Source organism: Delphinus delphis, chromosome 17, assembly GCF_949987515.2.
Source record: "Delphinus delphis chromosome 17, mDelDel1.2, whole genome shotgun sequence".
NCBI classification, from domain to species: Eukaryota; Metazoa; Chordata; class Mammalia; order Artiodactyla; family Delphinidae; genus Delphinus; species Delphinus delphis.
Window position 1 is genome coordinate 24680103 of NC_082699.1, and position 19600 is coordinate 24699702.

A 19600-nucleotide genomic window follows, 5' to 3' on the forward strand; every position below is an offset into this window, starting at 1 on the left:
TAGCTAAGATGCAGAAACAACCTAAATGTCCATCAACAGATTAATGGATAAAGAAGATGTGGTATATACATACAATGGAATATTACTCAGCCATAAAAAAGAATGAAATAATGCCATTTGCAGCTACATGGATGGACCTAGAGATTATGATACTAAACGAAGTAAATCAGAAAGAGAAAGATACCACATGATATCACTTATATGTGGAATCTAAAATATCATGCAAATGAACATATCTACAAAACAGAAACAGACTCAGATATAGAGAACAAACTTGTGGTTGCCAAGGGGGATGGAAGGATTGGGAGTTTGGGACTAGCAGATGCAAACTATTATATACAGAATGCATAAACAACAAGGCTTACTGTACAGCACAGGGAACTATATTCAATATCTTGTGATAAAGCATAATGGAAAAGAATATGAAAAAGAATATATATATGTATAACTGAATGTTGGGTTAGTTTCTGCTATACAGCAAAGTGATTCAGTTATACATATATATGTATTCTTTTTCATATTTTTTTCCATTATGGCTTATCACAGGATACTGAATATAGTTCCCTGTGCTATACAGTAGAACTTTGTTGTTTATGCATCCTATATATAATAGTTTTATGCCTCATTTTTAATGATTCCCAACTTGAAGTGCCTTTTCCCCCTCAATTTACTAATAACTGGGCCCAATGGCATCAGAACAAAGGAATTCTACAAAGAATTTGAGATGCAGTGGCTGAAGCAATAAAACATGAAGGCCATGAGGGCAGAGAGTCATTCTTACTCATCTTCCTCCCCAGCCCCTGACAAAACGCAAGCCTCAAGTGTCTTCTGCTCCATCGCACTTGCTTCCCCTGCTTCCACTACTACATCCAAAATTGTGGTCACAATTAAAAAGTACAGAGAAAACAGACACAATTTATGAATCAGTTAACACTTGGAGAGCTCTACAGGTTAACATTCAAAAACAGTAGCATACGAATACATAATATCAATCACACCAAAAATTAGAAGATAAACCAACCTTCTTGGCGTGAAACCTGTAGTTTTTGACCATTACAAAAGGCACCTTTTCCTTTCCGGCCAGTATACATCTTATCCTCCATGCAACTGTATACAATTCCAAATTCCATCTGCAGAAGGAAAACAAGTTTCCTTTACCAAACCTGAGTATTCTTTCTCATGTCATCCATACTTTTTCTAAGAAAGTAACAAGAAAATCTGGTATACCAATAATGTTTTCAAATGGCTAAACCATGGGATATTTAAAATGCTAATTCCCAGCTTAGTCAGAGGAAAGAAGTCATCAGACCTAAACACTTGACTCCTGTCTCATCCATTTCTAAATTTAAGGGCACCCACCTTGACCTCTCTCCTTCCTGCCTCAGATGAAGACAGGTTGCTCCTGTTTTCTAGGGTGAATTCTTCTTCCTGTTAAACTTCTCTGAAAAACTGCTCCATCAACTGATCCCTCCTCTCTTGGACTTTCATTCCGGGACTTCTCGCCAAATTTCTTCCTCTCTCACAAAACCTTCAAAACATTACCTTCTCCTTTTCTCTTCACTGCCAAAGAGTGGTCTAGACTTTGCATCTCCCATTCTCTTACTACACTACAATTTGGCTTCTTCCCTGATCACGCATATCAATGCACTCTTGCTGACCAAATGCGTCTTCTGAAGATTTGGAGACTGCTGACCATCACCAGTTAATCCCATACTCCGTGTTCCTGGCAGTATTCTCCTAGACCTCCTACTACACTCACTGATCTGTCTTGGTGTCACAGTTTCTTATGACCTTCTTCTCTGCCTAACCCCTAAAAGTTGTGTTCCCCAGAGTTTTTCATTCTTCCTCTTCTTCCATTTCCCTTTTAGCTCTCTCGATTCTTACAGGTTTGTTCTTTCCAGTCCACAAATTCAACTACCTCTCTAACTGTGGCTCCCACCAACCCCATCTTAACAGGTCAGTAGCTGTGCTTCAGAACCTAGGCTTGCAGAAACCTCAATTGAGGAGGTCAAACTCACTCACTACCTGATCACTCACACCTCATTCCTTCCCCATTAGTCACTTCCTTCCAATTTTATCTTGAAAACACTTCCTGATTTTTGGCATTTCCTCAGCCATTCTCCCCACCTCCATCTGAGTTCAGAATCACCTGCCCCTCTGGTGTGACCTCTACATTGCTGGAAATATCTGTCACTCTGCACTTAAAAACCTCTACTGGTTTCCTACCACCTAAAAACAAAATCTAAATGTTCTGACATGGACAGGCCACGGTGCCTCACGGCAAGACCACAACTAACTCACCTCATTGGTTCTGCTCCTGCCATTTCTAGAGGTTTGCCCACAATGAACATCTCACCGTTCCCCACACACATCATGCTCTTCTCCAAACTGTTCTTTCTGATTAAAATGCTTTCCTTTTCTTCTTTATCTGGCAAACCCCTAATTTGCTATGACCCAACTCACATGACCAAATTCTAAGACCCATTACATTTAGTATGAAGATTTCCCCAAACAACTCCTGGCAGAATTGGTTACACCCTCTTCATGTTCTCATAGTATTTTTTTTTTTCACAGTTCCACCACATATTACCTTTATCTGTTCACACGTGTAACTTTTGCACTGAACTGGGAGTTCAACAGCCCAGGGCTGATTAAATGAGAAATGCTCACCTATCTCCCTTTGAATGTTCTCAGTGATTAACACAATCCTGTGCCTAAGATTTCATTTGCACTAATCTGTGTTTTTATTTTCAGAGATTTCTTAACTCTCTTGTGTACATGCTGATCAAATATATCGCAAGCCCCTTGAAGACAGTTATAAGATGTTAGTAAACATCATTCGTGTTTTGATCAATCAAATACCCAAACAGCACGGAAATGCAACAGGTAGAGATTGTACTCTACTGGGCTTTAGATACAGCAAGTGTTCAGGTTCCTGAACATAGTCTGCCTTTTCTAACCATGCTTGGCCCCTTTCACTTCCTGATGTTTCCCTTCACAATGCTTACTAAAGCATTCCTAGCTCAAAGCACACCTCTTCCATTAAGCATTTCAGACCCTACATCAACGCCTATCTTATCTGACTCTATCATATATATAATGGTGATTAAATACTGAATCATATTTCAGTTATTTGTGTGCATTTTTTCCTTGTAAAATCTTCTCAGAAAACATTACATTTTCTTCACTGGAAAAAGTATCATGACAAGTTTAACAGTTCTGGAGTTTATTTCAAAATAATGCAGCTACATAAATTGCATAGAGACAAACCTAAATTTATTATGGAGACACATTTACTCTTTTCTCAGAAAATGAGAGCAAGGCATTTTACCAACCATAAATTTAAACGACATACCTTTTTATTAACAACAAAGCCAATTGAAACAGCTACAAAAGGAAATCTTTAAAAAAAAACACACACATAAATTTATCAAAATAGAACTTATTTTCAACAAACGTGTTTTCATAATAAAACTGCTTACAATTTTTTTCATGTGAACAGTCTTATCCCTCCTCCCCCAGAACTGTGCGTACAGTATGCAACCCTTCGTGTAAATCGTAGGGGATGGGGAGGGTAGAATATACAGATGCATACATACAGGATGCTTCTACAGGCATGAGACATCTCTGAAAGGATTCACAAGAAGCTGATAACAATGGTCACCTCCAGAGATGGGTCCTGAGAAGCTGGGGTCAGAAGTGGGAAGGCCACTTGGCACTGTATGCCATTTCATACAATTTAAATGTAGAATTCCATTAATATAGTTTTAATTTTAACAAAAATGGGATCATACTATATATTATAATCTTCTCTATGTTACATAATATTATGAGCATCTTTCCACATTAACAAAACGATTCTACATCTTAGCTTTATGGCTTTAACAATTCTATTAGTAAAGATACGTACAGCTAGCTACATGGTAACTTCAAATATAACAACTATGTGTCATCCCACCAAACTAGGCTACTCATTTGAACTCTCACTGGCAATTCTATCAGGCTTTCTTCTAAATATCCTGAGTTATATACTTACTTTGTGCCAGGCACTAGAGTAAGTTCTTATATAAATGTACAACTCATTGAGTCCCATCAACAAGCAATTCTATGAGGCAGGTACCATTAATGTGCCCATTTTATAGAATGAAAAAAAAAAACTGAGGCCTAGAAAGATTAAGCAACTTGCTCAAGGTCACAATTCACACATCCTAAAACCCATGCTCTTTTTAACAGTTTTTTTCTCCTGGATTGAACCCATTCTATATAGACAACACTCCAGTATTGAGTTAGTTATTTCCTTAATTGATCTCAAAGGAGCAATGTTGCTTGCATACATTTTTATGTGGTTTCAACAGTGAGAAAAAGAATAGTAAACAGGGCACTTCCCTGCACAAGACAAGTCTACAACATTAATACTTCATCACCTCTTCCATAGCTGATGAAAATTATGCATAATACACTTACAAACTACTCTACAATCTACACAGTTCTCTAAAGTATATATGTTTGTGAACAAAAAAAAATATCCAACAGTCCATTCAGTTAATACAGTAACAGCAATTACAATATTAAAATTTTTAAAACATACCCATGTACAAAGTTAGTTGTTCCATCAATAGGGTCAATGATCCACGTAGGGCTGTCAGTTAAAATACTTTTTTCTCCAGCTGCCACAGATTCCTCACCAATGAAACTAAAAACAAAAATGACAAACTCTGAATCTTTACATTGCTTTCAACAATTTTCAAACCTTAAGCTACCCAGGGTCTACTATAAAACATAACAAAAGTCCGTACACTACACTTTTCTATTGTTTTTCCTGCAGACTGATGAAAGTGAGAAAGTTTTACTTCCCCCAGAACAAAGTCATGTGAAAAATAACAGAATCTGAAATTCTCAAATGTAATGCCAGGATAAGTGAAGGCACACATGCTGAAAAGGGAATTTGTTGCAGATGAGAACTTACTAAGGAAATGTGGAGGTTTTAAAAATAAGTCCACAGATTCTCTCATACTCCTCTCTTCAAGAGGTAGAGCCTAACACCCTTTGCCTTGAGTGTGAATTTGGACTTAGTGACTCGTTTCTAACCAATAGAACAAAGTGGAAGTGACAACGTGCAACTTGGAAGACTCGTTCACAAAATGGCACTGAGGTTTCCATCTTATTCACTCTATTTCTTCCTCCCTCCCCTTCCCTCTGTTGCTCTGGGGGAAGCCGGCCACCATGTTATCAGCTGCTCTGTGGAGAGGCCCAGATGGTAAGGAACTGAGCGGAGCTGCCGCAGACAACCCATGAGGAACTGAAGTCACCAACAATCACATAAGTGAATGGCCCCTTCAGCCCCAGTTGAGCCTGAGGTGACCCACAGTTTGACTATAACGTTACGCGACCCTGGCAAGAACAACACAGGCCAGCTACTACCACATTCCTGACCCTAGAAAACTCGAAGATAATAAATGTTTGCTGTCTAGAGCTGCTAAGTTTTTAGGGTAACTTGCTATACAGCAATAGATAATATACAGAACATTAAATAAGTCAATGAGAAAGCAAATCACCCACCAAAATTACTGTGTCAACATGCTTTCCTAAAACACGCTACACAGTAAATCTCAGGTGAATTCTGTAAATGGTGTCTGAGTTCACTGGATTTCTTCTTTCCGTTGCTACTTTCTTTTTTATTTATGTCCTTTATTCAATACTGAACAGTCCTAATAATCATTATCATAATTTTCTTGTATCTCTTTTTCTCTTGGCTATAAACCCTTTCATTGAGAAGACATATATTTAGCTTTAAACATTTTTTTTCTCCTCAGTGACTAAAATACCAGGAATGGCCAATGGCATGATCACGAAGAAGTAGAGAATGACAATGTTAAACCCTTAAAATGATGACAATATTTTGGTTATATTTCTGTGCCTATAAAGAAAGCCCTGATTTTAGTATTTTCTCTCAAACTCCTTAAAGCTACCATGACTGTAGCACCTAAAAAAGTTTGCAATATAGAGAATAAAACTGAACTTTTAAATCTTGTCTATGCCAGCCACTTGTCACGTCAACTTCCCAGCATCCAAACACTCCTCTTACTATAAAGGAATCCAAATAGCCCCTGTTCACTGCTCCCTGGAAGTGTGAGCTTAGGCAAACAATCTCAGTTCAGCTAGCAGATGTTCTTGCCCAGGATTTGTAATCTTGAGCTAATGGGGTAAAGATATCCAAAGTGAGCAGGGTCAGGAGTGAGGCTACCAGCAGCATCTGAAGCAATGGCTCCTAACCCTAACCCTAAACCTAACCCTAACCCTAACCCTAACCCAATCCTAACCAGCTCTGCCTTCCTCCCTGGTTCCCACCTGAGCCCTGCTCTCAGGGCTCCTGAGCTGCCCAACACCCTCCAAATAAATTCCCGTTCAGCTTAAATTAAGTATAGTCAATTACTGAGTCTAAAATCAAAACTTCTGTCTAGTACTATTGACACCAACCTAGATTTCATTTTTATCACAAGAAATTGAAATAAGAAATACCTGTGAGATGGATACTTTTCCTTTATGGAAGAGATAAGCATTTTTTCAACTTTTTGGTCAGTAGCAGTTACCAAATCAACTGGAGAACTTTTGATCATAATATTCATTTCGTTTTTTAGGGCTTCACGAGCCATCTAAAAAGATTTTTTGGTAAGCAAATAGGAAAAGCATAAGTCATTTTAAATCAAACTAAAAGATGAAATACAGAAATGGTTTGAAACATTCAATCTGTCTTAAATGATATTCTTAAATATTTCTTAGCACAGTGTAAATAAAATAAATCCTTAGGGGTTATGACCTTCTAGGTATAAAATCATAGAATCTTACATCCTATTTTAGATTCACAACTGTCATCACAAAAAGTTTAGTGACATAAAATTAAACTATCACTCCACTAAAGTTCAATAAAATGAAAACAAATACAGATTAATCAAAGTATATGTTTTGTTTAACAAGGCAACCACACGCTGTCCACATCCAACACATCATGGCTGAAAAGATTTCAGTCCATACCTCTCCAGCCTGTCTTGCTAGGGTTACTGCATAATCCATGCATTCCTGCCAAGGATCAGCCATCTTCGGAACAGATTTAACACGTACAAAGATACAGCAGTTACAAATCTCTAAAAATCTTAATCATAGAATAGTTAGGTCACAAAAACAGCTCAATTTGCAAAATACTTTTATTCAGGATTCACCCTCTACCTGATTCTAGAGTTCAGTTTTTTTCAGTATTCACTCACAGGTCCATTAAGAAACACTTTTTATCTAAATTACTTCACTTCTATTGTAGAAACATTTTCATAACAAAAAATTTTATTCTATAAAATTTTATTTTATTCATTTTATTCTATAAAATTTTATTCTATAAAAGTGTCTCCCAAAGTGCCCATACCATACATTTTAAAAAACAGCATTGGTCTAGGGAATGGAGAAGAAAGGACACAAGAAATATCTTAAAAGACAGGTGCATGTTTGGGTTAAGAATAAAGTGAAAATTAGAGAAAGAACACAGGGAACACAGACAGTTTTCAGTATCTGCAGTTTTGGCATCCGTGCATTCCACTAGCCACAGATAGAAATTAAAGAAGCTTTGAAGGGAAGGGGTAGAAGGCGCATGTACTAATTGAATGTCAGGTAGTTCAGTACTTCATACATGCAAATTTATTTTTAATGAGGTTGTAAAGATGAAGAACTTAAAGCTCAGTGATTATAAGTAATTTGCTTTATTAGACAGATGACCCAGTCAGAATTCGAACTCAATTCTGAATTTAAAGTCCACTGCTCTTTCTATCATAACATTCTGAGGAAAGAAAATTCCAGGACTAAAAAAATAACAATAAAGTAAAAAAGGAATTTCCCCAAGTTTCAGAGAGGGAAAAAAACAACACATTTTTGTCTTCTGAACTGTCCAGCTTTCCACTGACTTCTGAAGAGAAGACTAAACTAACTCACCACTGGCTTGACCACACTCTCAAACCTGTACCCAGGACAGTGAAGCTTTTCAAGCTGTCAGACTCAGAAAAATGTGGATCATTTATAAAACAACCCTAATTTTGTCATCTTTATATTTGAGAATAACTTACACAGAGTTTCACCTTGAAGACTGGTCGGAAATCCCGATCATGGTGCTCACAGTATAGGAATGGGGAGGGGAAGAGAGGGAGGGGAAGGGAAGGGAGGACAAAGGACAGATACTTTGAGCTGTTTCTGCTAGTTGCTTCTTCTTCTTGATATGAGCGTTTAAATAATTTTAAAAGGAAGCCACTTTTTGAGTTATAGGAGTAACTGCTTAGAGCACTTCAAGAATTGTTTCCAAACTTTTTTTTTCATTCTTACTTACTCCCATTTCTTTCTTCTAGGCTTAAACAGAACTAGATGTTCTCACTATGAATCTGCTTTCTAGCCAGAAACTTTGCTTAAGCCATTCATATCTCCCTGTACTAACAGCACTGATATCTCCTACCAATTTTTCCAGGCTCACTTCAAAAGCTACCCTTTCTTCTAGGGATTCTCCACCCAGAAGTCATAATCTGTTTAACCATTCAAGAGCTATGTGCTGAATATCTATTATATGCTGTGCAATGCATCACAGTGAAGAAAAACAGGCAGAGTTCACACTTACTCTCTAGTGGGTAGTCAGGTATTAATCAAAAAAAAAAAAATCACAGACCACATGCAACATCACAAATGCAATAAAGGCTACGCAGAAGTGCAATGAGAAGCATGTAACAGGGGAACTCTGACCTGGTCTTAGGTACCAGATACGGTTTCCCTAAGAACATGGTTCAACCAAGATTTGACGGACAAGAGAATAGGTATTAACTAACTCAACTGCAGGACTCCTGGTATGTGAAGAGCAACTGAAAGGCCTAAGTGTGACAGCTCACAGATCAAGAGAAATGGGGGAGGGGTGAGGCCGGGGGATAGTAGGGCTCATCCCCAGCGAGGCCTTAGAGGTAAGATTTTGATTTGAGAGCCATGAGGAATCACTACATTGTGGCTGCTAAACAGAATGGATTAGAGGATGGAGAGAAGAGTAGACAGTGGGGATATTTGCTTTGGGAGGTAAAGCTGAGGGCACTTAGCAATAGATTGGATATGGAGTATGAGGGAGAGGAAGAGTTTAATGATGCCCAGATATCTCACTTTGGCAACTGAATGGATAATGGTGACATTTACTGAAACACGGAGCAATAGAAGAGTCAAATTTGGGATCTGGGTAGGAGGTCGGGAGAACAAAAGTTTAATGAGTAGAGGATGAGGAACCTTTGTGAAACCAAACGAAGATGTCAATTAGGCAGCGGACTGTATGCATCCTGACCTCAGAGGAGAGGTATGACCTGCAGATTTAAATATGCAAGTCACCTGAGTAGGCAACAACTGAGTCCTGAGTCTGAATGACATTCCTTAGGAGGGAACATGCTATGAGAAGCTCAGAGGACACCCAAGCCTGGAAGACCCCATAAAACTTTGTACACCACTCTTAGGGCACTCAGGAATGTTTTCCTTACATTTCGGTCATTTGCGTGCATGCCTTATCTTTCCAACCAGTTTTGAGTATATCTCAAAAAGGAACACATTTTGTTCACCTTCACTTTCTCAAAGACAAACACATGAAACATTTTCAACTTTTTCTGACCTGGCTCCCACCTTCCCTGCGGTGGGAGCCATGCCACCTTCCTGCCACCTGTCCCCAGCAGCGGGACTGCGGACAGCACGGGATCAGGGGCTTACACCGGGACTACACGCCCCTGGACGTATGCCAGGTCTCTCTGAGCTTCTTTGGAATCGACAAAGTGAAAAAGAGGGAATTATTCTACACAAGCTGCCGCAAAGGTTCAGCGAGATCCCGGGGGCGAAACCGCTACACACGCAGGGACCGTTCCTGGTGTCACTCGGCCGCGGCTCAAGACAAAACAGCAGGGGTGAAGGCGCCCCAACTGCGACCTCTGTCGCTGGGCGCCACCCCGCACCGCTGACCGAGCCCACCCACTCCAAACCACTCCGGAGAGCCGCCCGCGCCCGCAGCGCCCGACGACCCCGCCCAAGGGCTGGTGCGGGATCGCAGGAAGGAAGGTCTCACCTCGGGGTGAAGAGCTTGAGGCTCGCTAGAATACCAGCCGCATCCAACGCTGGCCTCTTCCGGAGAGAGAGGAGGGTCAGGCTGGTAACGCCTCCGACAGGAAGTCCCGCCCCTGCAGCCCCGCCCACGGGGTTAGGGTTCTTCTGGCCCCACCCCACAACGGAGCATAGCCCTCCAACCCCCAACTCCCTGCCCCAGCCCCAGACCCAAGCTGCGCTGTTGATCGCTTCCCGACCCGTCCCCCTCTGCCTGGTCCTTCCAGATCTGACCTCTTCTTTTTCGTCTGTGGTTCTTCTGACTTTCTTTCTCCTGCCTGTACATTCTTCTGTAATTTAAAAAAAATTCCTTTCCTCTATTTTGCCCATCCTTTATGTCTTCCATTCCTTCCAATTTTCCTGTTTCCCTTTCTTTGTCCCAGTCTTTTATTCCATACTACCCTTTTGGCAAAACACAAACTGGAGATACGACTCTAGCTTTGCAACTTTTATTTGTTAAAACTATGCTGGGTAAACCTACACTATATACATATTGTAGGGGTTCATAACGGAGCGTCCCCCAAATGTTCCATTTTTGAATGAGGATTATTTTGAGCTAAAGGCAACTGAGACCTGGTGAGTGCAAGAGAAAATACTCTCCCTCCCTTAACTACCTAGAAGAATTTAAACTGGAAATTTTTCTCAGAAAAGAGTTATTATTGGAGATATGCTTTATCTAAAGGGCCCCATCTATATGGTAGGGCAAATATCTAATTACCAAACATCTGCTTTTCTTCTTATCATCCTCCTGTCCTTGGAAGCCCCAGGCCCCCATCTCATTTCCTTAGCTCAGGATGGCATGTAGTCCTCATTTTACTTTTCTGCCTCTGACCCTCTCATGCACGTGGGGTCTCTGGCCCCTTTATGTGTGGGGGATTCTCATATGTATAAAATTAAATTTGATTTTCTCCTGTTAAATCTATCTCATGTCAATTTAATTCTTAGACCAGCCAGAAGAACTTAGAAGGTTTCCTAGAGGAAAGTTTTCTTCCTCCTCAACAATATACACTATAGTAAACCTATGATAGGTAGACAGACAGACATTTATTGGCCAGAACCAACTGCCCCTATTCTCAATAATTCATTTGGTAACCATGTAGTGAGGACTTACCATGCTTCAGGCACTTTTGTTTTCATATGCATTATTTTACTTAAAGGTTGCAACAGTTCCATGAGAAGATATGATCAGCTTCATCATATGGACGAGGAAACTGACGCTCAGGGGAAGTTATTTATCCTCAAGTCACACAGCAAGAGCAAAGAGTAGAACACACTGACTCCAAAGTCCATATTCAGGGAATACATAGTATGATAAGCTTGCATCACATGAAATACAAGGACTAGTCTATGGTCCTTAAAAGAGTTCCGCTTCGGGTTTCCCTGGTGGCGCAGTGGTTGAGAGTCCGCCTGCCGATGCAGGGGACGCGGGTTCGTGCCCCGGTCCGGGAAGATCCCACATGCCGCGGAGCGGCTGGGCCCGTGAGCCATGGCCGCTGAGCCTGCGCGTCCGAAGCCTGTGCTCCGCAACTGGAGAGGCCGCAACAGTGAGAGGCCCGCGTACCGCAAAAAAAAAAAAACAAAAAAACACAGGATATTGTCACCAATGTGTTGCAAATGAGAGTTCTCAAAAATGAATGACATGAAGTCTGGGACCAAACCTCACAAAAAGCCAGAACTTTGTCTCCTTCTAAGTATCTGATTTGAACACCTCAATTTGTCTAGCAAATGATGCTTTTGTCTTCTTGATTAAAAAAAATTTAACAAAAAACTTTAGAAATTAGTTTTTTGGTTCTTCATTGTCAATCATCTTAAAATAAAAATCTTGCCAACTCTGTGGTGACAAGTGTTGGTTTTTAACCAAATAAAATTTTCCAGGCATTTGCAGAAATGTCATTTAAGTCCTCTTTAAGTCTCGTTTAAATAAACAAAGCTGCTAAAATCGGTGTAATCGAAGAGTAGATAGAATATCTCATTCCTTCAAATTAAAACCATTTCAAGCTTCCTACCTCTAGTGAGCAAGAAGTACAATCTTTTTCTAGGAGCCTCAGCTGCTACTTTACAATTGTCCTCAAGTAACTCAGGGATTTTTCAGTCCAAGGAGGTTGTTCTGCTTTCAAATGCCTGACTGAAAGTAAAATGAATCCTCTAGTACACAGGGAGGTCTAGTGCTCCGATCTGGTTTTGGCAGTGTTGCAAACTGGTCCCACACAATCCAAAAGATTTTTGTCCAGTGCTGCGAGTGATTCAGATGGCTGCAGAGACCTTGGTACCTAGTGCATTGATCTTGGCTTCCCAAAAGGGCAATTGTTAAAGCTATAGTCACATCTGCAGCTGGTGTTCCCAACCCCGAAGACTGTCTGCTGTGCCAAGGTGGTTTGGGGTTACAGAGGGGTCAGGTTCCAGCCTTAGCCACACACTATACCAGGACAAAATCTGCTCCCCGGCGTGGTGATCAGATCACTGTTCCAGACTTCCCTAATGGGGAGTTCCCTCTTGGGGGCCTTTGATATCCTTTCCTACCAACGGACTTACATCCATGACAGAGGTTCCAATTATGCTAAACCTCAAAATGGAAGACAGGCCAGATCCAATGCCCCTGACACCTCCCCAGACACCTGACTATTCGTGGAGGGGTTCTGGGAAGGATGGCCTTTGTCAAGCCACAGAGTGCTCTGGTCATCACCTACATGAGTGATAGGTGCCTTGTATTTGCATAATAAAGAGCGCCCTTCATGGTGATTTCTTCCCCTGCGATCTTGGGTATCTTGCTAACTTTATTTAGTCTCCGGAGCTGACTTATTTTAAATGGCAACTCCTTTCACTAAAAACAAAAACAAAAAAAACACATACAGATTCCACCTACCAAGACCTTCTTAATTAATAGTTAATTATTCAGTGGACTTTGATTAAAAATGACAAAAATTTATAAACACAAAATGCAGGTTCCTTATGGGTGGAATCTTCAGGATACCTAACAAGATTTCACGTTTTGACATAACATAGGTTGGAATTACAGACAGAGTTTTTAGTTCTGGAAAAAAATGTATCATAGAATCATCTCTATTAAAGGTTGGAATGAAAGTTTATTTTTTAAAAAATGGCTTATCCTTCTACCTCTGGATCTTTTGTTTAATCAATCACGGCTGTGTAAAATGTGTGAAAGGAAAATCAAAATGGAGTTGGTATTGCTAAGAGAGCTCTCTAAAATGGAGCCAGCCAGGAGGCCATCGAGGAAGTGTGACTTATGCATGTCTCAGACAAAATGAAACTTTTGACCACTTATTACCTTAACACATGCATCCAGAACATCTACCCAATGTTCCAGAAACTCAAGATATTTATTGGACCCTTACCCTAAAATAACTCATGAGAGCCTTCAGGACAAATATTTCCTTTCTTGAATCAGGGTCAGTCATAATTCTTGAACAATCTTGTGGCTTTTGCCTGCATAAGCTCCTTTCTCCCCCCTGCAATACTCTTTCAGTTTTACCCGAATCTGTGTCTCCTGTCTCTCTCTCTCTTTTTTTTTTAATTTTAAAATAAATTTTTTTTGGGGGGGGCCATGTTGCACGGCATGTGGGATCTTATTTCCTGACCAGGGATTGAACCCAGGCCCCCTTCAGTGTGGAGTCTTAACCACTGGACTACAAGGGAAGTCCCAAATCTGTGTCTCCTGAATTGCAATTCTTAAGACTTCAAATAAAGCCTTTTGTTCTTTGCAGCCTTGATACTGATTATTGTTGGACAAATGGTTGGTATGAACTCAAGCAATTAGTTAGCCTGCTTTATGCCTCTCATTCTTAAACAATAAATAAATAGCTTGAATAACTTCATCCCCATCCAAATTAGACAAATTTTCCTACATAAAAATCTCAATCTTCCATGATACATCTATAAGATAAATAAAATATATTCCATTTGTACACATTCATCTGCTTTTAAGGTGCAAGATCAAACATACAGAGAGTAACCATAATAATTATAGAGTTTACTATGTGTTAGGCATTATTCTGAGGACCTTATTAATACTAACTCATTTAATCTTCACAACAATATCATGAGGTAGGTACTATCGTTATCCCCACTTTCCACATGAATTTAGGCATAGAGAGATTAAGTAACTTGACCAATGTCACCCAGTTGGTGACAGAGCTGAAATTGCAGACCCCGGCATAATCTGGCCCTAGAGTATATGATATTGACTTCCATAGATATTAATGATTAATTAATTTAATGTTTTATGAGCACCAACTCAATTAAAAGTATTGGTTAAAAACTGTAGGGAATTCAAAGAATAATATGTGGTCCCTGCCCTCAAGAAACTTATATTTTGGTTGTTGCTTTAAGTAGAAAACAGCAACTGTGAGTGGTTATTCTTGTCAACCTGAACCCATTGCCCTGCCCGTGGTGTTAATGTCCCAGAGTTTTATGCCAGAATTACAGGCTTAGGAGTTAAGCAAGATCTTAAACCTCAGTTGAATCTCTTCATTTTACAGATTTGAAAACTGAACTGCAGAGAAGTGTCTTGTTCGAGACCACAAAGTTAAGGATAAAGAGCAACTAGAAAGGCAGTTTCTTGTCTCCCAATCAGTAAAATTTGTTCATGAAAATGTACATAAGTCAAATTTATGCAAGCTTAATTATATTTTAAGCCCCTAAGTGGAGATTTCCATTTAAAGGAGTCAGTAGTAAAGTATTTCATGTAGGCAATTAACATTTTATAAAATGAATAATAACCATGCCAAACCAGCGCTTTGATGAATCTTGGTATTAACATACTGGATTTGGTGAAATAAGAAAAAAAGAACTTTGGTTGTCTTATCAGCTGGCAAACTGAACAAAAATTCCCTAATACTATGAGTAAGATGGTGAATAACACTAATAGGAAAATGCTCGAAGTTTTAGGCTTTATGCAGAGTTATCAGATTAGTATTTCAAACCAACAGTAGATATATCACTGTCAAAAGTTTAAAGTCTGGTAAAATAATTATAGCAGCTAACACTTGCTGAGCACGTACTCTGTTCTAAGTACATTGTCAATATGATCTCATTTAATTCCTATGACAATTTGATGGAGTTTACGCTATTATCTCCATTTCTTATGTAAGGAAATGGTACTACAGGATGGCTAAGTAATTTGCCTATAACTAAGGCCTGGGAAATGTGGGAAGCAGAATTATTTAGAGTGTTATTTCTCTTTCTTGATGCCCTCACTTTCTTTGCAGAGAAGTGCAAACTGGAACTAGATACTAAAAATTGCTTTTGAAAACTCAACAGTGGTGTAAAAACAAACATACTATTCATTTGGGCCCTAGTCTGTGCTTCAACACTTATTTGAATAAGCACACCGGAAATATGCTACATATTATGGGGAGTATCAAAATGAATATTGTTATCGTATTCTATTGTTTATATTATTATATTATACTGTTCATACTATTATATTGTACTGTTAGTATTGTTATATTGTTTACATATTATATTATGTTGATAATTTGCATGCTCAAGGATTTATAGCAAAATAGGGAGGATACGATAGGAACACAAATAGCTGTAATAAAAGCCAGGTTGGCTAAGTACTATGAGCATAAAAAATTGTGATGAGAATTTAGAGGAAATTTTAGTTCCCGGTAGCTAAGGGGGATGAGTCAAAGCTTCATGGCAAGGGTGGTATTTGAGCCAGGTCTGTGAGAGTGATCAAAATATAGACAGAGATGACGTGGTCCCCTCAGGTTTCAGGGACAGTGTGAACAAAGGCAGAGTCATGAGTTATCAAGTTATCTGTTGATTGGAGCAAAGACTACCTGTAAAGAAGTGGGAGGGGAGATAAAACTGGAACGCTAGAGTGAAGTCAGTGAGCAGAGTGTACAAAATGCCTCACTAAGGAATACAGACTTTATTCAAGAGGCAAAAAGTTTTGTAGCAGGGAAAGCACATGATCAAAGTTAGATTTTAGGAAGATTAATCTGCCAGTGCTTGGAGAGTGGACAGAGAGGCCAAAAGCCAGGTAAGAAAGGTTTAGGGAAGCAGCAGTCTAGGGCAGAACAAAAGTGGTAGTACTGGGAATAGAGAGGAGACTGATAAAAAGAAATTGCCTGTAAAAAGAAGAGGGAAGAAAGGAGAAGAGGGGGAAGAGATGACCCTGTGCTTCAGGGTAAATGGTAACGTCTTTAGTGGGAGACGTGGATGACAGGAGGAAGTATAATTATGAGAGCAGAAATGCTATATTTAGTTTAAGACATCGATTCCAAATATGAATTTACATATTCATTCACTGTGTGAGCATTTACCAAATGCCTATTATGGAAGGGCAGCCCTTCCGTAAATACTTGGGATATATCATAATCACTATAGGAGGACTTTTTTTTTTTTATTGTTCTTTTCTGTTCAAGAGACCATAATAAAGTATTATATTCAAATCCAACTCTATAGAACATTTCCAAGCCAATACAGTTGAAAAGTAGTCTCCTTCCTCCGAATTCCTGTACATTTAACTGTCTGTGCTATTCATTGGTGTTTAGCACATATGATTATATGTATGTATATATTTCTCCCCTAATGTCAAGTTTTCAATCAGATCATAAGTGAGTTGAGAGCAGGCATCATTTCAGATATTCTTTGAATCTCCCACAGTACCTCATTCAGAGTAGGAAAATTCAGTAAAGCTTTAACTGTTAGACCGGGGGATTTTTCTTTCTTTCTCTTCTATGATAAGGATACATCTTTTCTTAGCCTTGTAGAACAGAAGGATCAGTAAAATTTCACATCCAGAACACATGGCCACTGTGAAAGGAGCCACAGAAGCCAAGTCTGCATTGGACCGTGAAAAAGAAAGCTGAATAATAGCAAGGGCTAAGAAACTATTCAGTACCCCACCTTCGATAGCAACAGTTCTACAAACAGGAAGAGGCAGCATAGACATTTTAGCAAAAAAGTACCCAAACGACAAACCCAAAGCAGGAACTAAGACACCCGATAAAAGCACCTCTAGGTTCACTGTTTTTAGAAACATTAATCCCATTCTGAAAGTCAAATAAATCCCTACAAACATTAAAATAAAACTCAGAGGCCTAATGATCCTCTCCAGGAAGTTTGCTTTTTCAGGTAGTCTACGCTTGATGATTATTCCCACTGATATAGGTATAAGTACGAAAAGGAGTGTTGACATAATTTTAGAAACAGGAATATGCAAAGTACCTGATAACCCTAACATCCTACTGTATATGTACGAATTGGCAGGCATCATTATCAGGGCCAATAACGTTGATGTGCAAGTCATCAAAATGGCCAAAGTGACATCTCCTTCTAGAAGCAGAGCGAACAGATAGCCCCCACCCCCTCCTGGGCAGCTACAGGTCATTACAAATCCAAAAGCCTGTGCTTCAGGCAATGCCAAAATCTGCGTCAAAAGGAATCCACAAAATGGCATAAGAAAAAACTGTAAAACTGCCCCAAGAATTATTGGCAAAGGTCTCTTCCATATTGTATGAAACACCTGTAATTCAATCTTACAACCAAACGCACATTTATTTAACAGTATCATTGGCAGAAAAAGCATAAGGATATTTCTATCAATAAGGTTTGATGTCTGGAAAAGACTGTCTTGTCTTTGTTTGAGCACTCTGACTTTGACATTCTTTATTTCTTCAATGAGTCTTTCTTGCCTACCTTCAGAATCCCACAATTGAATGGTCAGATTTGTCTCCCCGTCTTCATCTGTCACCAGGTTTATGGTAAAGTTGGTAACATCTGATAAGGTCTTAGTCACATTCACCACTTGGAGCATTTTAGGATCTTCTAGTTGCACAAAGAGGTAGCTGGAGTTTGGCTGTTGACCTCTGTAACTTGACCTTACAACGACAGTTTCTTCAGTCTTTGTGAAAAATAGTATTTCAGACTTTTCTATGTTCAGAAAACTGAGAAACGATTTCCTTGCCTCCCCAAGAGTCACAGACGACAAAAGCAGGACCATAAAAAGTTTTCTAATCATTTTGAAGGCTTAAATAAATTACATATGCAAAACCATTTAAATAAACTAAAGAACGTTCTTCATACAGGTGTTCCAGTGATGGTCTGAGGTTGTTAGGTAACAGTTGTTTTTTGCTAGATCAAAGTCCAGTAGGAGGGACTCTTGTACTTTTCAAACAAATACAGAGCTATCTAATGAGTGACATAACGGTTTAACCTACAGTTACGAAATATCAAAGTCATAGCATTTAACAGGTTCAGTTTATCACAGCAGAAACCTAATCTTTACTCCTGACTTCATTTCTGCCACTGGAAAAACAGCCTCCTACTTATTTGATTTTAAAACCTTAGTGTCATCTTTTTTTGAGTTCTGTTCCTTCCTAAGGAAAATCTACACTAAAAGCAGACAGGATCCAAAAATTTTAAATAGATGTTGAGGAGGCCTAGAGGTGGGTGTTACTATTTTATTCGTTCAGGTCAGAATCAAATAAAAATTTACTGAATCTGTGTTCTAGGGCCCTGAGCTAGGAGCTGAGTATACCACAGTCATCAAGCTAGGTGACTCTTCCCTCCTGGAGCTTAGCCTTCGTGGCTCTTCATCATTACTCAGGAAACTGCAGAGCCCATACATTGGCCTTGCAGCATCCTTAGGCTAGTTAGGGTTTTCCCATGACTCTAAACAGTGATGGTATCAGTTAGGCAAAAACTGAAACGGTTTGTGGTGTCCTTAGGTAGAAAAAAAAATTCCTGTATGGTTACCAGATAGCTTGGCAACCTAGGGAGAGCACATAGCCAGATCCATGGCCAAAGGTACAGCCTGGTTAAGGGACCACTGCTGCTGGACACTTGGGCCCTGACGCAATGGGGCAATCGTAAGCCCACTGACTAATTCTAATCTTTTATTCCTTCCTAGTAACACGACTCCTTACTCACAGCTATGGCAAGGATATTCAATTGACCCAACTTAGGTCATATGCCTGTCTTGGAATAAGGAAGGAATAAGGAAAAGAGTCAGGCTTTTTGAACTTCAACCCACAGATTCACAAATGCTTTCTGTTTCCCAAACAAGAGGAGGGGCTTCTGATGCTAAGCAGAAAAAGAAAAAAAAAAAAAAAAAGAACAACAAAAAAACCCCAGTACAGTTATGTACTACTGAGCCTACAGATCTAGTAGTCTCTGATCATATAATCATTTCAGCAGATCCTTCCTGTAATCATGACACAATCTGTGTCAGATGCAACAATGACAGTTACACATTAAGTATTTTAGATCATAAAATGTTTGCTCCTCAAAAATTGTCAAAGCAATTTTTATTGGATATTTTTACAAGTTTTTGAAATTTTGACTTATGTAGGTTAATCTTTCAAATACAATAGACTTTATAGTCCATCAATTTTATTTCCATGTACCACACTGAGAAAAACAAAATACACTATACCAATGTTGAAAATAGGGACTGGAACTAATGCTTCTGTGATATTTCAGTTAAGTT

The 19600-nt window shown here is 39.3% G+C and overlaps 2 protein-coding genes across 4 annotated transcripts in view; both read right to left on the reverse strand.

Moving 5' to 3' along the window:
* Positions 1-17904, reverse strand: part of IMPA1 (inositol monophosphatase 1) — a 28636-nt gene extending 10732 nt beyond the window's left edge. The window contains exons 1-7 of one of the 3 annotated variants that reach the window (XM_059994824.1): positions 17809-17895; positions 11252-11667; positions 7033-7150; positions 6520-6653; positions 4589-4693; positions 3356-3401; positions 1022-1130 (exon numbers count right to left, since the gene is read on the reverse strand). In XM_059994824.1, coding sequence (XP_059850807.1) covers positions 1022-1130; positions 3356-3401; positions 4589-4693; positions 6520-6653; positions 7033-7095 — 457 coding nt within the window. In that variant the 5' untranslated portion in view covers positions 7096-7150; positions 11252-11667; positions 17809-17895. Of the gene's footprint in view, positions 1-1021; positions 1131-3355; positions 3402-4588; positions 4694-6519; positions 6654-7032; positions 7151-10105; positions 10157-11251; positions 11668-17808 lie in introns of those variants that run through there. The other 2 variants (XM_059994826.1, XM_059994825.1) reach the window with 2 other exon arrangements.
* SLC10A5 (solute carrier family 10 member 5) lies at positions 11722-19015 on the reverse strand. Its single transcript, XM_059994819.1, has one exon. The coding sequence runs from the start codon at positions 18128-18130 to the stop codon at positions 16808-16810; it is 1323 nt and encodes a 440-aa protein (XP_059850802.1). The 5' UTR covers positions 18131-19015; the 3' UTR covers positions 11722-16807.
* Positions 19016-19600: the final 585 nt, after the last annotated feature.

Coding starts and splice junctions, on each gene's coding strand:
- SLC10A5 (XM_059994819.1), bottom strand. CDS start 18,130: ATGATTAGAAAACTTTTTATGGTCCTGCTTTTGTCGTCTGTGACTCTT.